At 43.9% G+C, this 18933-nt stretch overlaps 1 protein-coding gene across 4 annotated transcripts in view; it reads left to right on the top strand.

Annotated features, from left to right (window-relative positions):
* The first annotated feature begins 424 nt into the window (after positions 1-424).
* The window catches only part of Camsap2 (calmodulin regulated spectrin associated protein family member 2), an 89057-nt gene continuing 70548 nt past the window's right edge, over positions 425-18933 (top strand). The window contains exons 1-2 of one of the 4 annotated variants that reach the window (XM_052737076.1): positions 425-967; positions 18544-18803. In XM_052737076.1, coding sequence (XP_052593036.1) covers positions 829-967; positions 18544-18803 — 399 coding nt within the window. In that variant the 5' untranslated portion in view covers positions 425-828. The remainder of the gene's footprint in view (positions 968-18543; positions 18804-18933) is intronic. The other 3 variants (XM_052737074.1, XM_052737077.1, XM_052737075.1) reach the window with 3 other exon arrangements.

Genomic DNA, 18933 nt, shown 5'->3' with positions numbered 1-18933 from the left:
GTTGATTAAAGGGTAGGGGCGCGGAGCCCGGCGCGGGCGGCGGCGAGGCTGGGCATGCTCAGTGCGCGCGGCGGCGCGAGGCCGCGGCGGGGGCGGGGCCGGGCGCGCCAGGCGCATGCCCAGTCTCCCCATCTGCTCTTTCCATCCAGTGCCGCAGCCGGAAAACCGCAGCGGCGGCGGCGGCGGCGGCGGCGGCTGAAGGGGAGCGACGCGGCCGGCCTCGGGAGGGGTAGCGGAAAATACGAGGACCAGCCCGATAAGGCAGGAGCCGAGGGCCCGTGATTTGCGGCCTCCTCCAGGCCGCTGCCTCGGGGCCGTGAGCTTCGCCGAGGAGGCGGGCGGCGGCGACGGGAGCGCCGGGGAAGCGCCGGGCCGCGGGCGGCTCGCGCGCTGCAGCGATTCTGACGTTTGCGGCGGCGGCGGGTCCCGCGGCCCGAGGGGCGGCCGGGAGTGAGGCGGGGCGTGCGCGCTCCGCCATGGCCGGGACACTGTCCGCGACGTGATCGTCCAGGCTGCCCCCGCCCGAGCATTCCGGGCCCTCGCAGCCGCCACCCTCCTCCGAGCCCGTGTGACTGAAACGGAGACAAAGGGGAGGCGGCGGGGCAGACCCGGGGCCGGAGCGAGCGCGGCCCGGCGCCGCCTCACGTCTATGCCCGGGGCCGCGGCGACTCCCGCGGGCGGCAGCGGGCTCGCGACGACGACCGCAGCTGAGCTTTTCCGCGCCCGGAGCCCGGGAGGGCCGCGACCGGCGCGGACGATCTGAACTCCCCTTTCCGTCACACCATGTGAAGGCTGTCGTCCCGCCATCCCGACCAGCCGCCGTGAAAGATGGGGGATGCTGCAGACCCGCGGGAGATGAAAAGGACGTTCATTGTTCCAGCCATCAAACCCTTTGACCACTATGACTTCTCCAGGGCCAAAATCGCCTGCAATCTGGCCTGGCTGGTGGCCAAAGCCTTTGGGACAGGTAAGTGGTGTCTTCCCTTCCTCTTCCTCCCGATGGTGTCCACATCCCGGTTTTTGTTCCTGATTCCAACCACCTCCCCCCCCATGTGTGTCTTCCGGTACAGGTTCAGGGAGATGATGGGAGACAAGCACTAGGAGAGAGAAAGAAGACAGGTTTGGTCCTAAATGAGGTGCCCTTGACTGATCGCGGGAGGAGAGATTGACCAGATTCCTATTATTGGATAGCGTGTGTGTGTGTGCGCGCGCGCGTGTGTCTAAATTCAACGAGCAAATTGTCGCGTTTTCCCAAAATGGCTTTAATTTGTGGTGTTTTCCTCATTGTGCTGCATACATTTTCCTCGCAGTCGTAATTGTGATTACCCTACCAAGAAATCTGAGTTTCGTTATTGCTGGAAGAAGGTGGGTGGTCCGTGGTACTGTATTGATTTTGACATTTGTAATGGTGGCTGCTGTTCATGCTCTATAGGATGAAAGGTGGTCTCTGTTGAAGTGCAGTGTTAATTTTTGTCATTCTTTATTCCCCTATCAGTCTTCCATACCCATGTCAAATCCTCCTTAAGCCACCCATTAAAACCGCTTTTAGTTTTCTGACTCTATGGTGCTGTTTACACTTAATATCGTCGAGGCATATTCCTTTTTCCAAATGTATTTGGACATCATAAAACCAGATAAACAAAACCTCCCTGCTTTGAGGTTTTCTTTTTGAAGTAGAAGTGTGTTTTTTTTTGGGGGGGTGGAGGTGGGGGGAATGTGCTGTTGACACAAATCCTGTAGTACAGTGGCAATTAAACACTCCCTCCATAACCCAGCCTTTGCAGAATAACAGGAAAGGGGCCTCCTGCTGTAATTCCTTAGCTCTTGCTTTAGGAGCTCATGTTGTGGAATGCTTAAAAAAAAAAAAAATTAGAGAAGTTCCTCTGAGCTTGCAAAATGTTCTCTGGATGTTTTGTGGAGGAGGACTGGTTTCCAGTTTAGGACTGTGAAAATACATGGCTAAATGGTTTAATCCAGTGTTATTGTTTAACCTTATACACAGGCAAGTGTTTTCAGGACTTGCACATCTAGGTTAAAGAGTAGATGAATACCCTTCGGTTTAGAAAAGTATTCGAGTTAGTTTAGAAGGAATTTTTCTGTGTATGTCTTATCGGAAGCACAGATAATACGTTTTAAAAATTTGATAGAAGGAATGGGGAGCAGTATCCTAATCTCTGTTTAGAGAACAAATGAGGCTCTTTAACTATTTAGAAACCAGGGAAATTGACATGGTTTCCCGTGTGGAAGCTAGAGGGGGGGGCGGGGGGGGGGGGGTATTTTTGCCGTTTGAACTGAGAGGGTGCTTCCAGTACAAAAGTGAACGTTTTGCTGTTCACTCTTGCAGAGGCTTCTGGGCAAAAATGCCCTACTTTCTGGATGTATGTCAGGCCGGTCACTGGCTTCGGGAGTACTAGAACACACTTGAGAAGAAAGGAAGTCAAGGAATATACTATCAGTGGATCTGACTTCTGCCAGGCGCTCTGCCGTGCTTGGCATTGTTGTACACTGGGGTTCACAACTGATGTCAGTGTGCTCCACGTTTAAGCAGGAGGAAGCCAGGGCAGCAATTGGCATGGATAAAAAGGTCTAAGTAAGACCTTAAGAGAGTAACTTACAAATGGATATATTCCTTAAAATGTGTGTGTGTGTGTGTTTTCTGAGATAGCTCATGGGTTTCACTGTGTATGTTCAGCTGGCCTGGTCTTGATATGGCGTCCAGATTGGCATCCATCTCAGTGCTAGGGTTAGAGACGTGTGCCAGCATGTTCCATTTTTTGCTTTGCTTTATTGACATTCTTTTTTTTTTTCTTTTTATTTCATGTGCATTGGTGTTTTGCCTGCATGTATGTCTGTGTGAGGGTGTTGGATGCTGTGGAACTGGACTTAGAGACTGTTGTGAGCTGCCATGTGGGTCCCGGGAATTGAACCCCAGTCCTCTGAAAGAGCAGCCAGTGCTCTTAACCACTGAGCCATCTCTCCAGCTTTTAGTGACAATCTTTAAAACATAAACTTATAAATAGAAAAAAGGTAAGATTTTTTTGATACATTTTTATTTGCCGTAAACACATAGAAAGGTTAATAGACAAATATTTCAAAGCTAATAATTGTATTCACTTATTCAAAATGTTAACCCAACTTTTTAGGATAATGTACAGATTTTTTGTTGTTGTTAGAAATGTTCAAAGTTTTAGAAATAATTTGTTGAATTATATTTATATGTTACCCATTAGAGGACAACTTGCTGGAATTGGTTCTCTCTTTTTACCATGTGGGTTCCAGGACTAGAACTCAAATTGTCAGACTTGGTAGCAAGGGCTTTTTATCAATTGAACAATCTTACTAGTCTCTTCTAACTTTTTTTTTTTTGGTTTTTCAAGACAGGGTTTCCCTGTGTAGCTTTGCGCCTTTCCTGGAACTCACTTGGTAGCCCAGGCTGGCCTTGAACTCACAGAGATCTGCCTGGCTCTGCCTCCCGAGTGCTGGGATTAAAGGCGCGCACCACCACTACCCAGCAAAACACAGGCTGTTGACTAACTTTTGATATACAAAATATCATCAGTTTTAGAACTGGATGTTGGAAAAGCAATTCAAAATGGTTAATGTGGAATTGATTATGGGCAAAGAATAAATTAATTGAATTGTAAAACCAATAAGACACTAGCATTGTGATACCTAGAAAGCAGATAGGTATTTGTGTGAATAATATTCTTCTTTCCTGAAAAAATATCCCAAAGCCCCCATCTTTTAGAGAGTGTGTATATTCATTAATTTTTGGTTTTTGAAAGACAAAGTCTCATGTAGTCTAGGGTGACCTTGAATTCACCATTGAACCAAGAATGACATTGAACCCTGATCCTGCTGCCTCAGTTTCTAGAGGGCGTGCTGGGGATAATGGTTCCCAGTCTTAATACTTTTATTTTCTCAAAGAATACAGCTATGGTTTTGTTTAAATAAAGAATAAGTTTGTATAAATGAATTTACAGCCACAGTAGGTTTTCTGGTCACAAAAGAGGAGGCTAAACTGTGCGGTGACCGCTCCTGTGTTTGAAAACACACATTCAAGCAGCCGTATAACTGAGATTGCCTTAAATGATTTGTACTTTTGATTCTTCCAGCTGATGGGAGTAGAATCTCTTGGAATGAATCCCACTCTTTCTCTCTGTCCTTCTCACACTCCTGAGTGTGTGTGTGTGTGTGTGTGTGTGTGTGTGTGTGTGTGTGTGTGTGTGTGTGTTGTGTGACAGGGTCTTACTATATAGCCCTGGCTGGCCTGGAACTCACTATATAGACCAGACTAGCCTGGAACTCAAAGAAGTTCTCTGTCTCTGCCTTCTAAGTGCTGGGATGTACCACTATGCCTGGTGTGTGTGTGTGTGTGTGTGTGTGTGTGTGTGTGTGTGTGTGTGTGTGTGTGTGTGTTTTGACAGGTTCTTACTGTGTAGTTCTAACTAGCTTGGAATTCATGTGAGTCCTCCTATTCAGTCTCTCGAGTGCTGGGATTGCAAATGTGAGCCATCCTGACCCCCTTGAGGCCCATTTTATAGTGTCAATAGATCATTGAACCTTAGTAGCTATATTTCTCTGTGTGTGTGTGTGTGTGTGTGTGTGTGTGTGTGTGTGTGTACAGTCACATGTGTGCGTGGGCCTTTAAAGGCCTTAGGCAGAATTGTTCTCCACTTTTTGAGACAAGGTTTCTCATTGAACCTGAGCTCACCAATCTGGCTAGATTAGCTGGCCAGCAAGCCCCAGAGATCTTTTTCCTCCCTTCTCATGCTGGGATTATAGGTAATGCTCCCGCCAACCCTGACTTTCTGTGTGTGGTCCAGCTCAGGCCCTCGTGCTTGTGCAACAAGCACGGTTACTTAAAGACAGCGCCATCTTCCCAGCCCCCATTTTCCTTATGTCATCCAGTTAGTGGTATAAAATCATTGCTGTTGAAGTATACCTTATTACATTTGTGTCCCAGCAGATATTGTTCAAATCCTTTAGTAGTCCTGACTCCATTTACAAGGACTGTTAGAGCATTGAGTAGCCAGGAGGGGAAGAAGAGACTCAGCAGAGAGGCTGTTTGGGACATTATTGCCAGAGTCAGGCTGGGTGAGCCGTGATGAGGGCTGAGGTGGGGGGGAAACACCACTGGAGCCGCTGTGTTCACGGAGCAGTTCCTGGGTGTCATCCCCTCACGTAGTATCTCATTTTAATCCTCATGGTGGCCTGAAGAGGTGGAAACTGTTACTCATCCCAGTGTTACTGATGGGTTTAGGAGCTTATCCAAAGGCATGAAACCAATGGAACTAGGCTCACAACCAGGGAAGTCTGACTTAGTATGCGCTTTTAATAGTTAAGATCTGTTTTACATGGGCCAAAGGAATGGAAAAGAAGCAAGTGACAGAATTGTTGCAGAAATGTCATCCTTAGTCTTTCTAAAGGACTGAATTTGGGACCCATGGGTGATTTTAAGAGTAGAAATGAGGGTAAGGCCACTTGAGGATTTAGAGGAATGAAACTTGGAGTCTTCGTGACTGGGAAGGTAAACTGTGACACCAGTTTACAGAGGAGCAGCAGGTCTATAAGTCCAAATATGTTGTCTGAGACATCCAGGAAAGTTGGTAGTTACAAATAAGGCTGAGTCTGGAGTTAATAATCTGATATTCTGTGACTAGTAACAGTTCACCTGAAGTTGTAAGTAGATGTGATTGTAGAGGACAGTTCAGAAGAGTGGGGATGTGAAGAAAAAGGAGGCAGAATCGGAGCAATCAGAGCTAAGAATTGCAGTGTAAGTGGGCCAGTGGGATGGCTCCGCTTGAGTCTGATCCCCGGGAAGTACGTGGTAAAGGAGATAGCTGACTGACCCTGACAAGCTCTTCCCTGACCTTTACACATACGCCACGACACAAGCCTCCCTCCCTCCCTCCCCCCAGACATAAAGAAATGAGTAAATGTTGATTTAGATTTTAGAAGAAAGGAGGATAGCCCTGGAGCCCTGGAGGAAAGGTGCTGGACAGACAGTGGTTTAAGCAGAGAGCAAAGTCTCTCTGCAGTGGGACAGTGACATTCCCAGGGAGGCTGGTCGGGATGGCAGAGCTGCTAGTCTGGAGAGCACACTTGCAGCTCAGCAGCTCAGCAGTTGGAAGCAAGGTCTGTGTAGTAAAGGAGGCTGTTTTCAACAAGAGCCTGGAAACAGGCGATGGAGATGGAGACAATGGTTTGTGTGCAGGTGGTGGAGGGAGGCTGGCCAGGGGGTGGTAGTGAGGCCACAGGGTTATCGAGGTTTATGTAATGAAGTCAGGAAAACTAGCTTGAAAGGTAAGTTAGTGCACAGTACTTACGACTGGGTTTTGTTGTTGTTGTTGTTGTTAGTAGATAAATTACCCTAAACACACTGAATTAAAATAAAAACTGTTATTATTTTATTATAACATGCACTTTGAGTCAGTTACTATTCAAAGCATTTTACATGAATTTTTCTTTTAGTTCTGAGAACAACTCTATTGAGCAGATATGTTATTTCTTCCCCTAAGTCTCTAAATCAGGGTTTCCCAACTGTAGATCTATTGATCAGGTAATTCTTCATTCTAGGGGCTGTCCTGTACATTATAGAATTTCATCAGCATCCTTAGTTCTTGTCCAAATGCCGATAGCATTCTCTATCCCTGCTGGAAGCTTGTAACACAGTGCCAGATTTAAAGGGTATTTGTATATCAGCATGGAAACAATATCCAGATTGAAAGCAAGAAGTTAGGAAATGTAGTTTTCCTTTTTAAATAAATGAAGAAACAGGCATAGAGGGGCTAATTAAATTATCTTTGACCATCCAGCTAAACATAATGAAATTTTTCCTTCTTGCCTGGGACCCTGACCTACTCAGTTTATATTCTGGGCAAGGTGGCATCCTCAGAAATCTTTTTCAGAAGCTTTCATGGAGTACACTTTAAAAAGGCTGAAAGGTTAAAAAAGAAAAAAATGGCTGAAAGGTATACTTCATGTTACATACATGTTACCATAAAGAAAACCCAAACCTGGAAATAGCATAGGGACTGGATTCGGGTAGGACTAAAAGTTATGATGGGGAATCCATCGGAAGTTAAAGGTGGTAAATGTAGACAACTGTGACAAGGTTGGAAGTGGGCAGGAGAGTTTCATTTGTAATTAATGGAAAACACAACTCAAATTGACTAACAGTAAAGAGGATTTATTGGTTTGAAAACTCCAAGAGTCCTGAGTTTCCGGGTGCTCTTTTTCCCGTGACCCCTTTAGCTGTGCCCGTCATCACGGGTGGGCTTCCTTCTCTAGTAGTCCTGGTACAGAATAGCAATAGGTGGTCCAGACACCAGCCAGAAACACGGTTCAGAGCCCTTTCCCGATTAGTACGTGTAAGTTCTGCAGTCTTTTCTTGCTGTTTTCTTTTTCTTAAACAAAACCTTTTGATGATACCTCTCATCCATGTATAGTAACAGGAAAGTTTTGTGGCCTCATTACCGCCGCAGTCGTGATCTTGTGGCCAGTCTTGATCCATCTGTAAATACTCCACTTCCACTCCCACCAATTATTTCAGGCAAATCTGAAACTGCTCTGTCTGTCCAAAGGCAAATTCAAATCTACCCATGTCACTGTCATCACCACAAGTCCCACCCAAGGCATAAGGGTTAGCATTTCTGATTGTTTCATACATTCATTTTCTTTTTCCAGTAGTTGACTTGTCCCTGTCAGGATCTGCAAAAGGGCCATTCGTTCTAAGTTTTCCGTCTTTGTTTTTCCAATAGGTAGACTCCCTCTCTGTCTCATTTTGTCTTTCTTGTGGCTTGCTTGTTGCAATTCAATGCTATTCAATACAACTTCTTGGGTTTCAGCTGTACCACTCCTGGAACAAACCCAAAGGCTCTCTCTCCTCCACAGAGACACTTGCACATCCATGTTATATTATCCATGTATATTAACATTGTGATAGCAGGGAAGTGGAACCACTCTAAGTGTTCATCAACAGGTGGGCGGATAAAGAAAATGTGGTGCATGGACACAATGGAATGTTATTCAGCTGTAAAGAAAAATGAATCACAAAATTGGTAAAGAAAAAACAATGGATGAATCTGGAAAGTATAATATTAAGTATGGTCACCTAGACTCAGAAAAGGAAGCCTGATGAATAGTCATGGATTTTGTGTTCCTTGGGTAGCAGACATAGGCCAAAATAGCGATCATTGTTGGGTGGCTGGATTAAGGACTCATGAATATTAATTTTTATAGATCCTTTGTCTCTATATTTACTGTATCATAAATATTTAGTACCATATATGTGTATATATTTGTAGCATGAATATTTAGTATCTAGGTGCTTCATGAATATTAGGATATCTTTATTTTTTCCATTCCCTATGTTTGCTATACATATACTACTAACACTTCAATACATCCTATTGAGTCTCTGCTTGCTAAACTTTTCCTTTCTTTAAATATCTCAACACAGTTATGCTTTATAAACTACAAACTCACTCATCTTTTATAATAGAATTGAATAGTCTTAAAAGTAAAGGCCATTGAGATATAGGGACAGCAGAATAAATGGTACATTCTTTCCTTTTGTTAAAGGGAAATTGGACCAAGCTGTGAATGACTGGCCCCTGGGAATCTAAGGGGTGTAAAGAATAGGAAGAAAGAGCATGGCAACACGGGTGACCAGAATGTGCACAGGCTCTGCAGTCGATGAGAACTTGGTTTCTGGAAGCTGAGTATGGCTGGCAGAGACAGGGTCACTTTTTTCTTACAGGCCAGAGGAAGGATTTTAATCCTCAGAGAAGGAAAAATAATTGAAAACCCTTGGGATGGATGGGCTCTGTGCCATGATTGAATTTGCTTATGCAAAATAAGCAGAGTTTGACTAGAGAGAATGACTTCATTTTAAATTTGATTTTAATTAATTAAAAATGTGTGTGTGCGTGTGTGTGTGTGTGTGTGTGTGTGTGTGTGTGTGTGTGTGTGTGTGTATTTGTGCATGCAGATGCACAGGTGCTTTCACAGAGGTCAGCATTAAGTGTCTTCCTCTATTGCTCTTTACCTTTTTTTTTTAAAGACAGGCTCTCTCAGAACCTGGAGCTCACCGCTTTGACTATGCTTGCTTGGCATCAAAAACCCCAAGATGCCCCTGTCTCCTTCCCAGCACTGGGGTTCTAGGTGTGTGCTGTCACACCCATCTCTTTACAGAGGTGCTGGGGATCTGAACTCAGGCTCCTTTGCTTGCACAGCAAACATTTTACCCACTGAGCTATTGTCTCAGCCCCAAGTAGGGTATGCTCTGGAGTGAGAACAAAAATGAATATGGGGAGATAAAATTAGCAATAAATGTAGTAATTGAGATGAAAAGTGCTAGTTATATGGACCAAAGAGATGTAAGTTGACATGGTAAGGGGAAGATTTGGACTGGGTTCTGAATATTTTTGAGGGCTAAGAGAGGGCAATAGTAGTAATGATCACTCCCTGGTTTCTGTCTTGTACAACTAGATGACCATTGTAGTTCATTGGTGTATGGAACTCTGGAAGATGTTCAGGTTTGGCAGGAAATATTGGTAGTCAGCATTTTGAGGTCTTAGACTTTTCCCTTTACCTAGATTTATCAACTTAACATACCGTCCAATTTATCATTCTAGTTTCCCTTCCCCTTCTTCTATGCAAATACATATATACATTATGTATGTGTGTGCACTTATATAAGTAAGTACAAATATATGTGATTTTTTTTATTTGACTATGCACTGGGGACATTGTACCCCCCTATACCCCAGTGTGTGGACCTTCAATGTTAGTTTTTTTTTTTTTTTTTTTAAATAAAATGCACTTTTATCTTAGAAGAAAAATGGGTCAGTTATTTACGGAATGTCTCTGAACTTGGCTTTGTCTAATATTATAGTGATTGAAATTAATACAAATCCGGCAAAACTGCCACAAAGGTCTGTATTCTCTGAGTCAGATCACAGGACACTTGGTGTTGGTTTCACTGCCAAAGTTTACTCCACTAGGAAATGAATTCTTTACATTTAAGAAAAGATTTATTTTTATTTTATATGCATGAATGTTTTGCCTGCATGTATGTCTGTACACCACGTGTGTGCCTGGTACCAGAAGAGGTCAGAAGAGTGTATTGGATCTCCGGGAAGTGGAATTACAGATGTTTGTGAGCTACTGTGTGAGTGCTGGGAATTCAGCTGAGGTCTTCTGCAGAAACAGCACCCCACCCCCCCACCCCCCGAGACAGGGTTTCTCTGTGTAGTTTTGGTGCCTGTCCTGTAGACCAGGCTGGCCTCAAACTCACAGAGATCCACCTGGCTCTACCTCCCGAGTGCTGGGATTAAAGGCGTGTGCCACCACCGCCTGGCAACAGCACATTCTTTTAACCACAGTCATTTCTTCAGCCCCATTTTTTAGTTAATAATTTATGGGGATTTGATTCTGTAAACTTGTACCTACTATTTTAGCATCCAGTAATGATTTTGCCTGAATCTGTTATAACTTAATTATTGCTATCGTTTCTCCTCATTTATTAGTTGGTACTCTACTATAAGGAAGAGCTTTTTCTTTCTTATGTATTTACTTATTGTGACAGAATCATTAGTTCCTCTTTTATTTAATGAATTACAATCCTTTATTGTTATGCGTTGGTATAATCAAATTGCCCAGGTTTGGCCAGGAGGATTCCTTTCCATCCGCATCCTACGTTCCCTTGACATAGTTGGATCGCTTCTTACAGCATTTCCTTCCTCTCTGGCGTTCACATGCACACATATGTATGCACGTGTGTGGGAAGAGAGATGTTCTATGCTATCCTGTACTTTATCCGTACCAGGTTTTGATGGGAAGAATGCTAGAACCAAGGTACAGGTTAACTCTAGGTTTATTGCTTGTGGAATGTTAATGTAGCAGATAGCTAGCACACAGAACAAAGCTACATGTATTCTTTTTTATTTTTCTCTGTGTATAATATGTTTTAAATACACTGTATACTGACATTTACCATTTCATACAACACCAGAATTCCTTCTAGTCCTCATTATATTGTAATCCCTTGGTCACTGAGAAACCCAACTCCATCTGTGAGTATAGGTTTCTGTGTGGCATTCAAGTGAATTAAGTAGGTGGGTGCTTCCATAATGATCTGGAACATAAAAGAACTGGCCTCAGGGTAATGGAAGGAGTGAGGTGGGAACTTCAGCTTGAGAATGCCATGCAGCACATGCACAGCACCCAGCACATTGCTTGGTAGTGAAGCTCAGAGAAGGAAGGACTTCTTAATTGATACCGTCTGTGTTTAGGGGCTGTGCTTTGTTTTAGTAACCAGTCAAGAGCCTGCTCCAGGTCATAGTTCTGTGCACCAGTGACACAGGACAGAGACAGAGTTAGGAAGGGCAGAAAGAAAGATGCGAAGTTAGGGAGTAATTACAATTGCTGAAACTCCAACTTTTGGGAGTCGGTTCTTAACAGCTACCTTGTTGATGCAGAATACGCTGTTGTTTCTGCTGTACTCGGCTAGCTGGCTTGTGAACTGACCTGCCTCTGCCTCCTGTCCTGTCTTAGAAGTACTGGAGTTACAGCTTTAAGAAATCTGTTCCACTTGCAGGAATATGGGTGAAAATGGCAGCTAACCCCCTTCTAGACTTGGACCTGAGCCATACTGTCGCAGCGGCTTCTATGTGTACCTCCAGCATTTCCAGTGCTTGTGAATTCAAAGCTGCAATCTAGTCAGGTTGATAGTAACACGATGGAGACAGGTCCTATTAAAGACCTGGCACACAAGAAAAACGTGTCTCAAATCCTTTGCAATCCTCACAGTGGTATTTCACTCAGCCATTCTGTAATTATGAAGTTTTTGCTTTTTGTTCTGGAGTTGAGAAAAGAATGAAACATTTTACCTGTTTTTGCCCGTTTGTTTCTTTTCTAATATGCCGTTTAAGCTCATTTTTCAAAAAACATACAGTTCCGAATAATCTTGAAAAATAATCTATAACCATTATAATCTGTTTGAAAGTCTCTTCTTGAGAATGTCCTTGAGGGTTTGTTTCAGGTGCTTGTGTTGGGTGTGGGGGCTCACACTTGTCACCCCAGCCTTGGACACTGGGACAGAAGAATGGCTGCTGCAGGGTGCTCAGGATGGAGTTTGTCTTTCTTTCTTTTTAAGATACCCCCTGTTAAATCTGTCCTCTGAAGGTTTCTACAAGTCTACAGTCACTCTGATATGTCACCTCCCGTGCTCTTTGAAACCCCAGCCCTTCCTACCTCCTCCCCCACCCTCCTTCCGGGGAGTCCCTTTGCTTCCATTCATCTTGTTTGGTGACTTGATGAGTCTGATCAGGACCATCTGTGTGGCCAGGGGTTTAGAGCTCTTTTTTGGCATCTAGTGGGCTAGCTCAGCGGTATACACGACTAGACAACGTCTGTTCTTCTCCCAGAATCTACGAGTAGCCAAGAGTTTAGCAGGGAGGGCAGGGCCATGAGATACATGATGTATTGATAACAGGCTCATTGCAGGCTGTTCCAGCCACTGTGAGGACATGATTATATTGGCTGTGCTGTGCCCAGAAGATAGCTTTCATACCAGCTCTTACACCTTTTCACCCCTTCTTCTGTAATGTTTCCCAACCCGTAAGCAGTGTTTCTCAGCCTGTGGGTCACAACCCCTTTGGGGGATCAAAGGGGTCACCTGAGACCATCAGAAAATAGATATTTACATTACAGTTCATAACAGCAGCAAAATTGCAGTTATGAAGTAGCAATGAAAATGATGTTATGGTTGGGGTCGCCACAACATGAGGAACTGTGTTAAAGCTTCGCAGCATTAGGAAGGCTGAGAACCGCTGCCTTAGGGGAGGGTATGAATGACTTCAGGGCTGAACCAATTCAACCAACCACTTGAGCAGCCACATGCTCTGGGTTTATTGCTGTTCATTGTAAAGAGAAGCTTCTCTGATTAAGGCTGAAGGCAGCCTGGGATGTAAAAAGATTGTTTATGAAGACTTGGTATCATGACAACTTTCTTATTCTTCAGGGGTTGAAAAATACTTTTTGGGGGGTTCAAGACAGGGTTTCTTTGTGTACCCCTGGCTGTCCTGGAACTCACTCTGTAGAACATGCTGGCCTTGAAATCAGAGATCCTCCTGCCTCTGCCTCCTGAATTTGGGATTAAAGGTGTGTGCCACTGTAGTAGAATAGTATTTTAAGGTGTGTTACTTTTGTTTATGTTGTTTAACTCTGCGAAGCTGTGTTACTGTGCCTGTGTAAAACTCCTGATGGTCTAATAAAGAGCTGAACGGCCAATGGGGAGGCAGGAGAAACGGTAGGTAGGGCTGGCAGGCAGAGCGTGTATGTAGAAGGAGAAATCTGGGAGGAGGAGGAGGAGGAGGAGGAGGAGGAGGAGGAGGAGGAGGAGGAGGAGGAGGAAGAGATGGAGGAGTGAAGAGATCTAGCAGTCAGAGAAGGAGGAGGACTCCAGGGGCCAGCCACACTCAGCTTCCCAGCACGCAATGGAGTAAGTGTAAGATTCACAGAAGTAAGAGAACGAGAAAAGCCTAGAGGCAAAAGGTAGTCGGGTAATTTAAAGTAAAAAGCTGACTAGAAACTAAGCCAGGTCTGGGCATTCATAATTAAGAATAAGCCTCCTGATTTATTTGGGAGCTGGGTGGCGGGCCCCCCAAAAGAACAGAAACAAACAATAAGCCACCACTGCCTGGCAAAAACATACTTTTTAAGCATATTTGAAGTAATCTTTTGTTTGTAGACAGGGCTTCTCTGTGTAGCCCTGATTGTCTTGGCTGTCCTGGAACTCACTTTGTTAGGCCAGGCTGGCCCTGAACTCAGACATGCCCCTGCCTCTGCCTCCCAAGTGCTGGGTTCAAAGGTGTGCACCACCACACCTGCCTGCCTAACTGCTTTCTCTTCTCCTTGTACCAGGGTTGTTTTCGGAGTAGACCTTTCATCTAAGGTTTACGGTATGCTTTCATAAAATGAAAATAGCCCCTAGGCCTTCCACCTTGTGATCTTGGAATATCAAAACTATGTTTTAGTCTATTACCTGCTTAGAGCTAGATTTTTGTATTTATAGCTGTGTGTCTTGGGGCAAGATAACTGTTCGTAAGGTTTTTATATCAAACACATATAAAAAGGTGGTTAGGATTCATGTTTAGAGCAATGCCTGACAGACAGTGTTCTAAGTATTTACTTCTCTTATTTATCTGTGTATTGCCTTACTTGTCTTTTTCACTAAGATACTGTAAAGCTGTGTGAATATGTATAAAGGGATGTGAAGTGTTTAAGTAAATGTTATGTGGATGTATCAATTTGTATGTGTGCTGGCTTGTTTTATGTCAGCTTGACCAAGCTAGAGTAATTTGGGAAGCAGGAACCTCAGCTGAGAAATGCCCCTGCCAGACTGGCCTGTGGGCAAGTCCGTGATGCATTGTCTTGATTGATAATTAATGTAGGAAGGCCCACTCACTGTGGTGCCCTAGGTGCTATAAGAACCACTGCTCGAGCCTTCAAGATCATTCGTGAGGCCTACAAGAAGTACATCACTGCCCATGGACTGCCGCCCACTGCCTCAGCCCTAGGCCCTGGTCCCCCAGCCCCTGAGCCACTCCCTGGCTCTGGGCCCCGAGCCTTGTGTCAGGAGATTGTCATCAAATAGATACTTACTTACTCTTTAGAAACGTCTTTCCTCTGCTGTCCCGGGCTCGGTTCTGCTCTTCCCTTTGTCCCAGCAGATCTTGGGTGTGTTTTTTCTTTCCAACTTTCCTCCCCTGTTCATGGTTTGGTTTTGTTGTCATTTTTTTATGCTAATAAAATGGTAAAATCCTTAAAAAAAAAAAAAAAGAATGCAAGCTGGAGCTGCTTGTGGTGGCGCACACTGGTAAGATTTGCTGAAGTAGGCGGAGGCAGGAGGATCACGAGTTCGAGGCCAGCCTGGGAAAAAAAAGAATGCAAACTGGAGAGATGACTCAGAGGTTAAGAGCACTGGCTGCTCATCCAGAGGACGTGAGTTTAATTACCAGCACCCACATGGTGGCTCACAACCATCTATAATGGGATCCAGTGCCGCCTTCTGGCATGCGGGCATACATGCAGGCAGAACACTGTATACATAATCAATAAATAAATCTTAAAAAAAAAAAAAGAATGCACACTAATACAAGCCAGCAATGAAGAACAGGGTAGTTAGTAAGCAGCACTCCTCTATGGTTGTGGCATCTAGGTTCCTGCATCTAGGTCCCTGCCCTGACCCCCTCGGTGATGGGCCATGATAGCCTATGATGTAGAACTATAGACTAAAATAAACCCTCTCCTTCCCAAGCTGCTTTTGGTCATGGTGTTCTATCACAGCAATGGAACCCCTAACTAAGACAGGAAGGTAGATAAGCTTAAAATCCTAGTAATGAGTACTCACTTTTTTTTTTTTGCACTGCTAGTGTTTAAATGTCAAGATTACCTATATTCATCATTTTTACTGCTATTACAGGAAATGAAATATCTACTGAGACATTTCACATTAATTATCTTTTCCTTTGTTTTGGTCTTTAGAGACAGGGTTTCTCTGTGTAGCCCTAGCTGTCCTAGAACTCACTCTGTAGACCAGACTGGCCTCGAACTCAGAGATCTGCTTGCCTCTGCCTCCCAAGTGCTGAGATTAAAGGCATGTGATACCACTGCCCAGCTAATAATTATTTTAATAAAATCTACTTCGACCTTTTATAATAATTATCTTAGTATGGTTTTTCTTTAATGAGTTTTCTGTTAATAGCTTCGGTTAGGTACTATGATACTAAAATATAGTACCAGCACTGAAGTCTGAAGTTAATGCTAAGCCCTATGCTAAATTTAAATTTGGCTCGCTTTTGGGCAGATTAGGCAACTAGGAAGGAAGGGAAGTGTTTTCAATTATTAAACATGGATGATATTTTTTTTTTTTTTTTTTTTGGTTTTTCGAGACAGGGTTTCTCTGTGTAGCTTTGCGCCTTTCCTGGAACTCGCTTTGGAGACCAGGCTGGCCTCGAACTCACAGAGATCCGCCTGGCTCTGCCTCCCGAGTGCTGGGATTAAAGGCGTGCGCCACCACCGCCCGGCCCAATATTTTTAGATGTCTTCAAAATCCCAAATTTATAGACTTGCTCTGACCTCTTTCTGAGTCCTATATTTCCTGCTGCTCACTGGGTATTTCTGTTTGGACATTTTTGCTATTGTTTCAAACTCAATATGTCTAAAACTGAGCTTACCAGGGTAACTCTTAATTCCAGAATTAGTGCAGCCCCTGCTTTTCGTTTTTCTCTAACACTAGCACCCTTCCTGTATTAGTTACTTTTCTGTTGCAGTGATAAACCCTGACCAAAAGCAACCTGTGGAAGGGTTTATCTTGGATTATGTTTCCATATGGGTAAGAATTGGTCATGGCAAGGAGCATGGCAGCCAGTGCCAGGCGTGACAGCAGGAACAGGGAGCTGAGAGCTCAAATCTTGAATCCCAAGGACAAAGCAGAGAGAGCAATCTGGAAGTAGCAGAGGCTTTTTCTCTCTCAAAGCCCATCCATCCCAGTGACATACTTCCTCCAGCTAAACTGGTCCTCCTAAACCTCCCAAAGGGTGTCACCAACTGGATCCAAGTGTTCAGATATCTTAGTTATGGAGGATATTCCCAATCAAACCACTACTCTACTTATAACTCAGGTTTGATCATCTTCGCTTTTTATCTTGACCTCTGCTCTATACCTGGGTACCTTCTGATTGTCTTTAGCAATCTCCTGTTTTTACTGGCTTCAAATTTTCCTTCCTTCCTTCCTTCCTTCCTTCCTTCCTTCCTTCCTTCCTTCCTTCCTTCCTTCCTTCTTTCTCTTTCTTATGTGCATTGGTGTTTTGTCATGGGTCCCTGGAACTAGAGTTACAGACAGTTTTGTTTGTTTGTTTGTTTTAACTCATCTTAAAATAATATTCTACAATATTTTCCCCTTTTTGTCTAAATAAAAATGAAAAGTTTTAACTTTAACAAAGCAAAACTACATACAACAAAAACAGTTATCAAGTAAGAATTACACTTATAATATTCAGTCCATTTGTGTTTAGCAAATTCAGAGAAAATACTCCATTATCTATCTTATCTTAGTGATTCCAAAGTTTTATACCTAATTTACTTTCTATCATAACTAAGGAAAACTAAAACTCTAATTATTTAGTCTTTAACTCCATCAAAGACTCAGAAGGATGTAATATTACCTATCAACAGAGACATCATGCTGCCTGCACAGTCACCCAAAGTTCCTCTGCAGTGTTGGGGTATTCATATTCAGCCTACAGGCCTAGAGTATCTGGCAAACTTTTCAGTGAAGCAGGAAACTTGAAGGACTGTTTTGCCTTGTGTTGACAAAGTTTGTCACTTTCCTCTGTTTTTTGCAGAATGACAGACAGTTGTGAACTGCCACATGGGTGCTGGGAATTGAACCAGGGTCTTCTAGAAGAGCAGTCAGTACTCTTAACCACTGAGCCATCTCTCCAGCCCTACAGTTGTTGGTTTTTTTGTTGTTGTTTGTTTTTTTTCCAAAGGGCGGTGGTGGTTTCGAAACAGGTTTCTCTGTATAGCCCTGGTTGCCCTGGAACTTGCTTTGTAGACCACGCTGGCCTCGAACTGAACAGAGATCTGCCTGCCTCTGCTTCTCATATGGTAGGACTAAAGTCATACACCACCACTGCCTGTCTCAAATTTTATTTTCTTACCCATGTGAAATAATATTTCATCTATATGATTTCTATAGTCATCACTATTGAATGAAAGATTTTAAACAGAAGGTCTTATCTAAATAGTTGGAACTTCCCTTCAGTAACTTTAGCAGCCTACGAGAAAGAGACAAAGCCTGGGGAGGGGCAGGGGGCTTAAGGAAGAGGGACCAAGTAAGTTAGGCAGTCTCAGTTCTCCCACTTGGTAGCTGTAAAACTTGGGGCATAGGATTTCTCCTGTTAGTGGCACAGACAGAAGTCTTCAACAGTGGGTGCATTTCCTGACTGACTGCATGTGACCTAGTCACTGACAGGGTTAGGAACCTACTTGAGACACTGCGTGTGGGCATGCCTTTATCGGTCACCGCACTCTGAAGGCTTGTCTCCTTGCTGGCATCTGCTGTGTATCTCAGAACCATGTCTTCCATAAAGGGAATTTGTATCTTCCCTTTTATGCCCAACTTCCCTCCTATCCCACCCCACCCCCAAAAGAAAAAGAATCTTGACAGTTCAAGGGTATTAATATTTTTAGAAATAATCTCAAGTTCTGTGATGTGAATGGTAATTATTAAATGACATGCTGCTGGGCAGTGGTGGCGCACGCCTTTAATCCCAGCACTCAGGAGGCAGAGGCAGGTGGATCTCTGTGAGTTCAAGGCCAGCCTGGTCTATAGAGCGAAATCCAGGAAAGGCTCAAAGCTACACAGAGAAACCCTGTCTCGAAAGACCAAAAAAAAAAAAAAAAAGAAGACATGCGTGTTTTTTAATAGACGTCTTATAAAAATATTTTCCCCCTTAATCTTTATAGAAAATGTGCCAGAGGAACTTCAAGAACCGTTTTACACAGATCAGTATGACCAGGAGCACATCAAACCACCTGTTGTTAATCTGCTTCTGTCAGCCGAGCTGTACTGTCGTGCTGGGAGTCTCATCCTCAAGAGCGACGCAGCGAAGCCTCTCCTGGGCCATGATGCTGTCATCCAGGCATTAGCACAGAAAGGTCTTTATGTCACTGACCAGGAAAAATTGGTAACTGAACGAGATCTCCACAAGAAACCCATACAGATGGTAAGTCTTTGTATATGTAAGATCATTTCAGGTTCCAAGTGCGCTGTTTGTGTGAAATAGAAGGAAAATGTTTGGAAATTTAATGACCTCTACACTTAGAGTTTAAAAGCCATCTTGTTCTTGTAAAATT

Source organism: Peromyscus californicus, unplaced genomic scaffold (genome assembly GCF_007827085.1).
Source record: "Peromyscus californicus insignis strain IS unplaced genomic scaffold, ASM782708v3 Scaffold_14__1_contigs__length_90479793_seg_2, whole genome shotgun sequence".
Lineage (NCBI taxonomy): Eukaryota > Metazoa > Chordata > Mammalia > Rodentia > Cricetidae > Peromyscus > Peromyscus californicus.
Note: the sequence above shows the minus strand (reverse complement) of the source record. Positions and strands in the feature narration are given on the sequence as shown.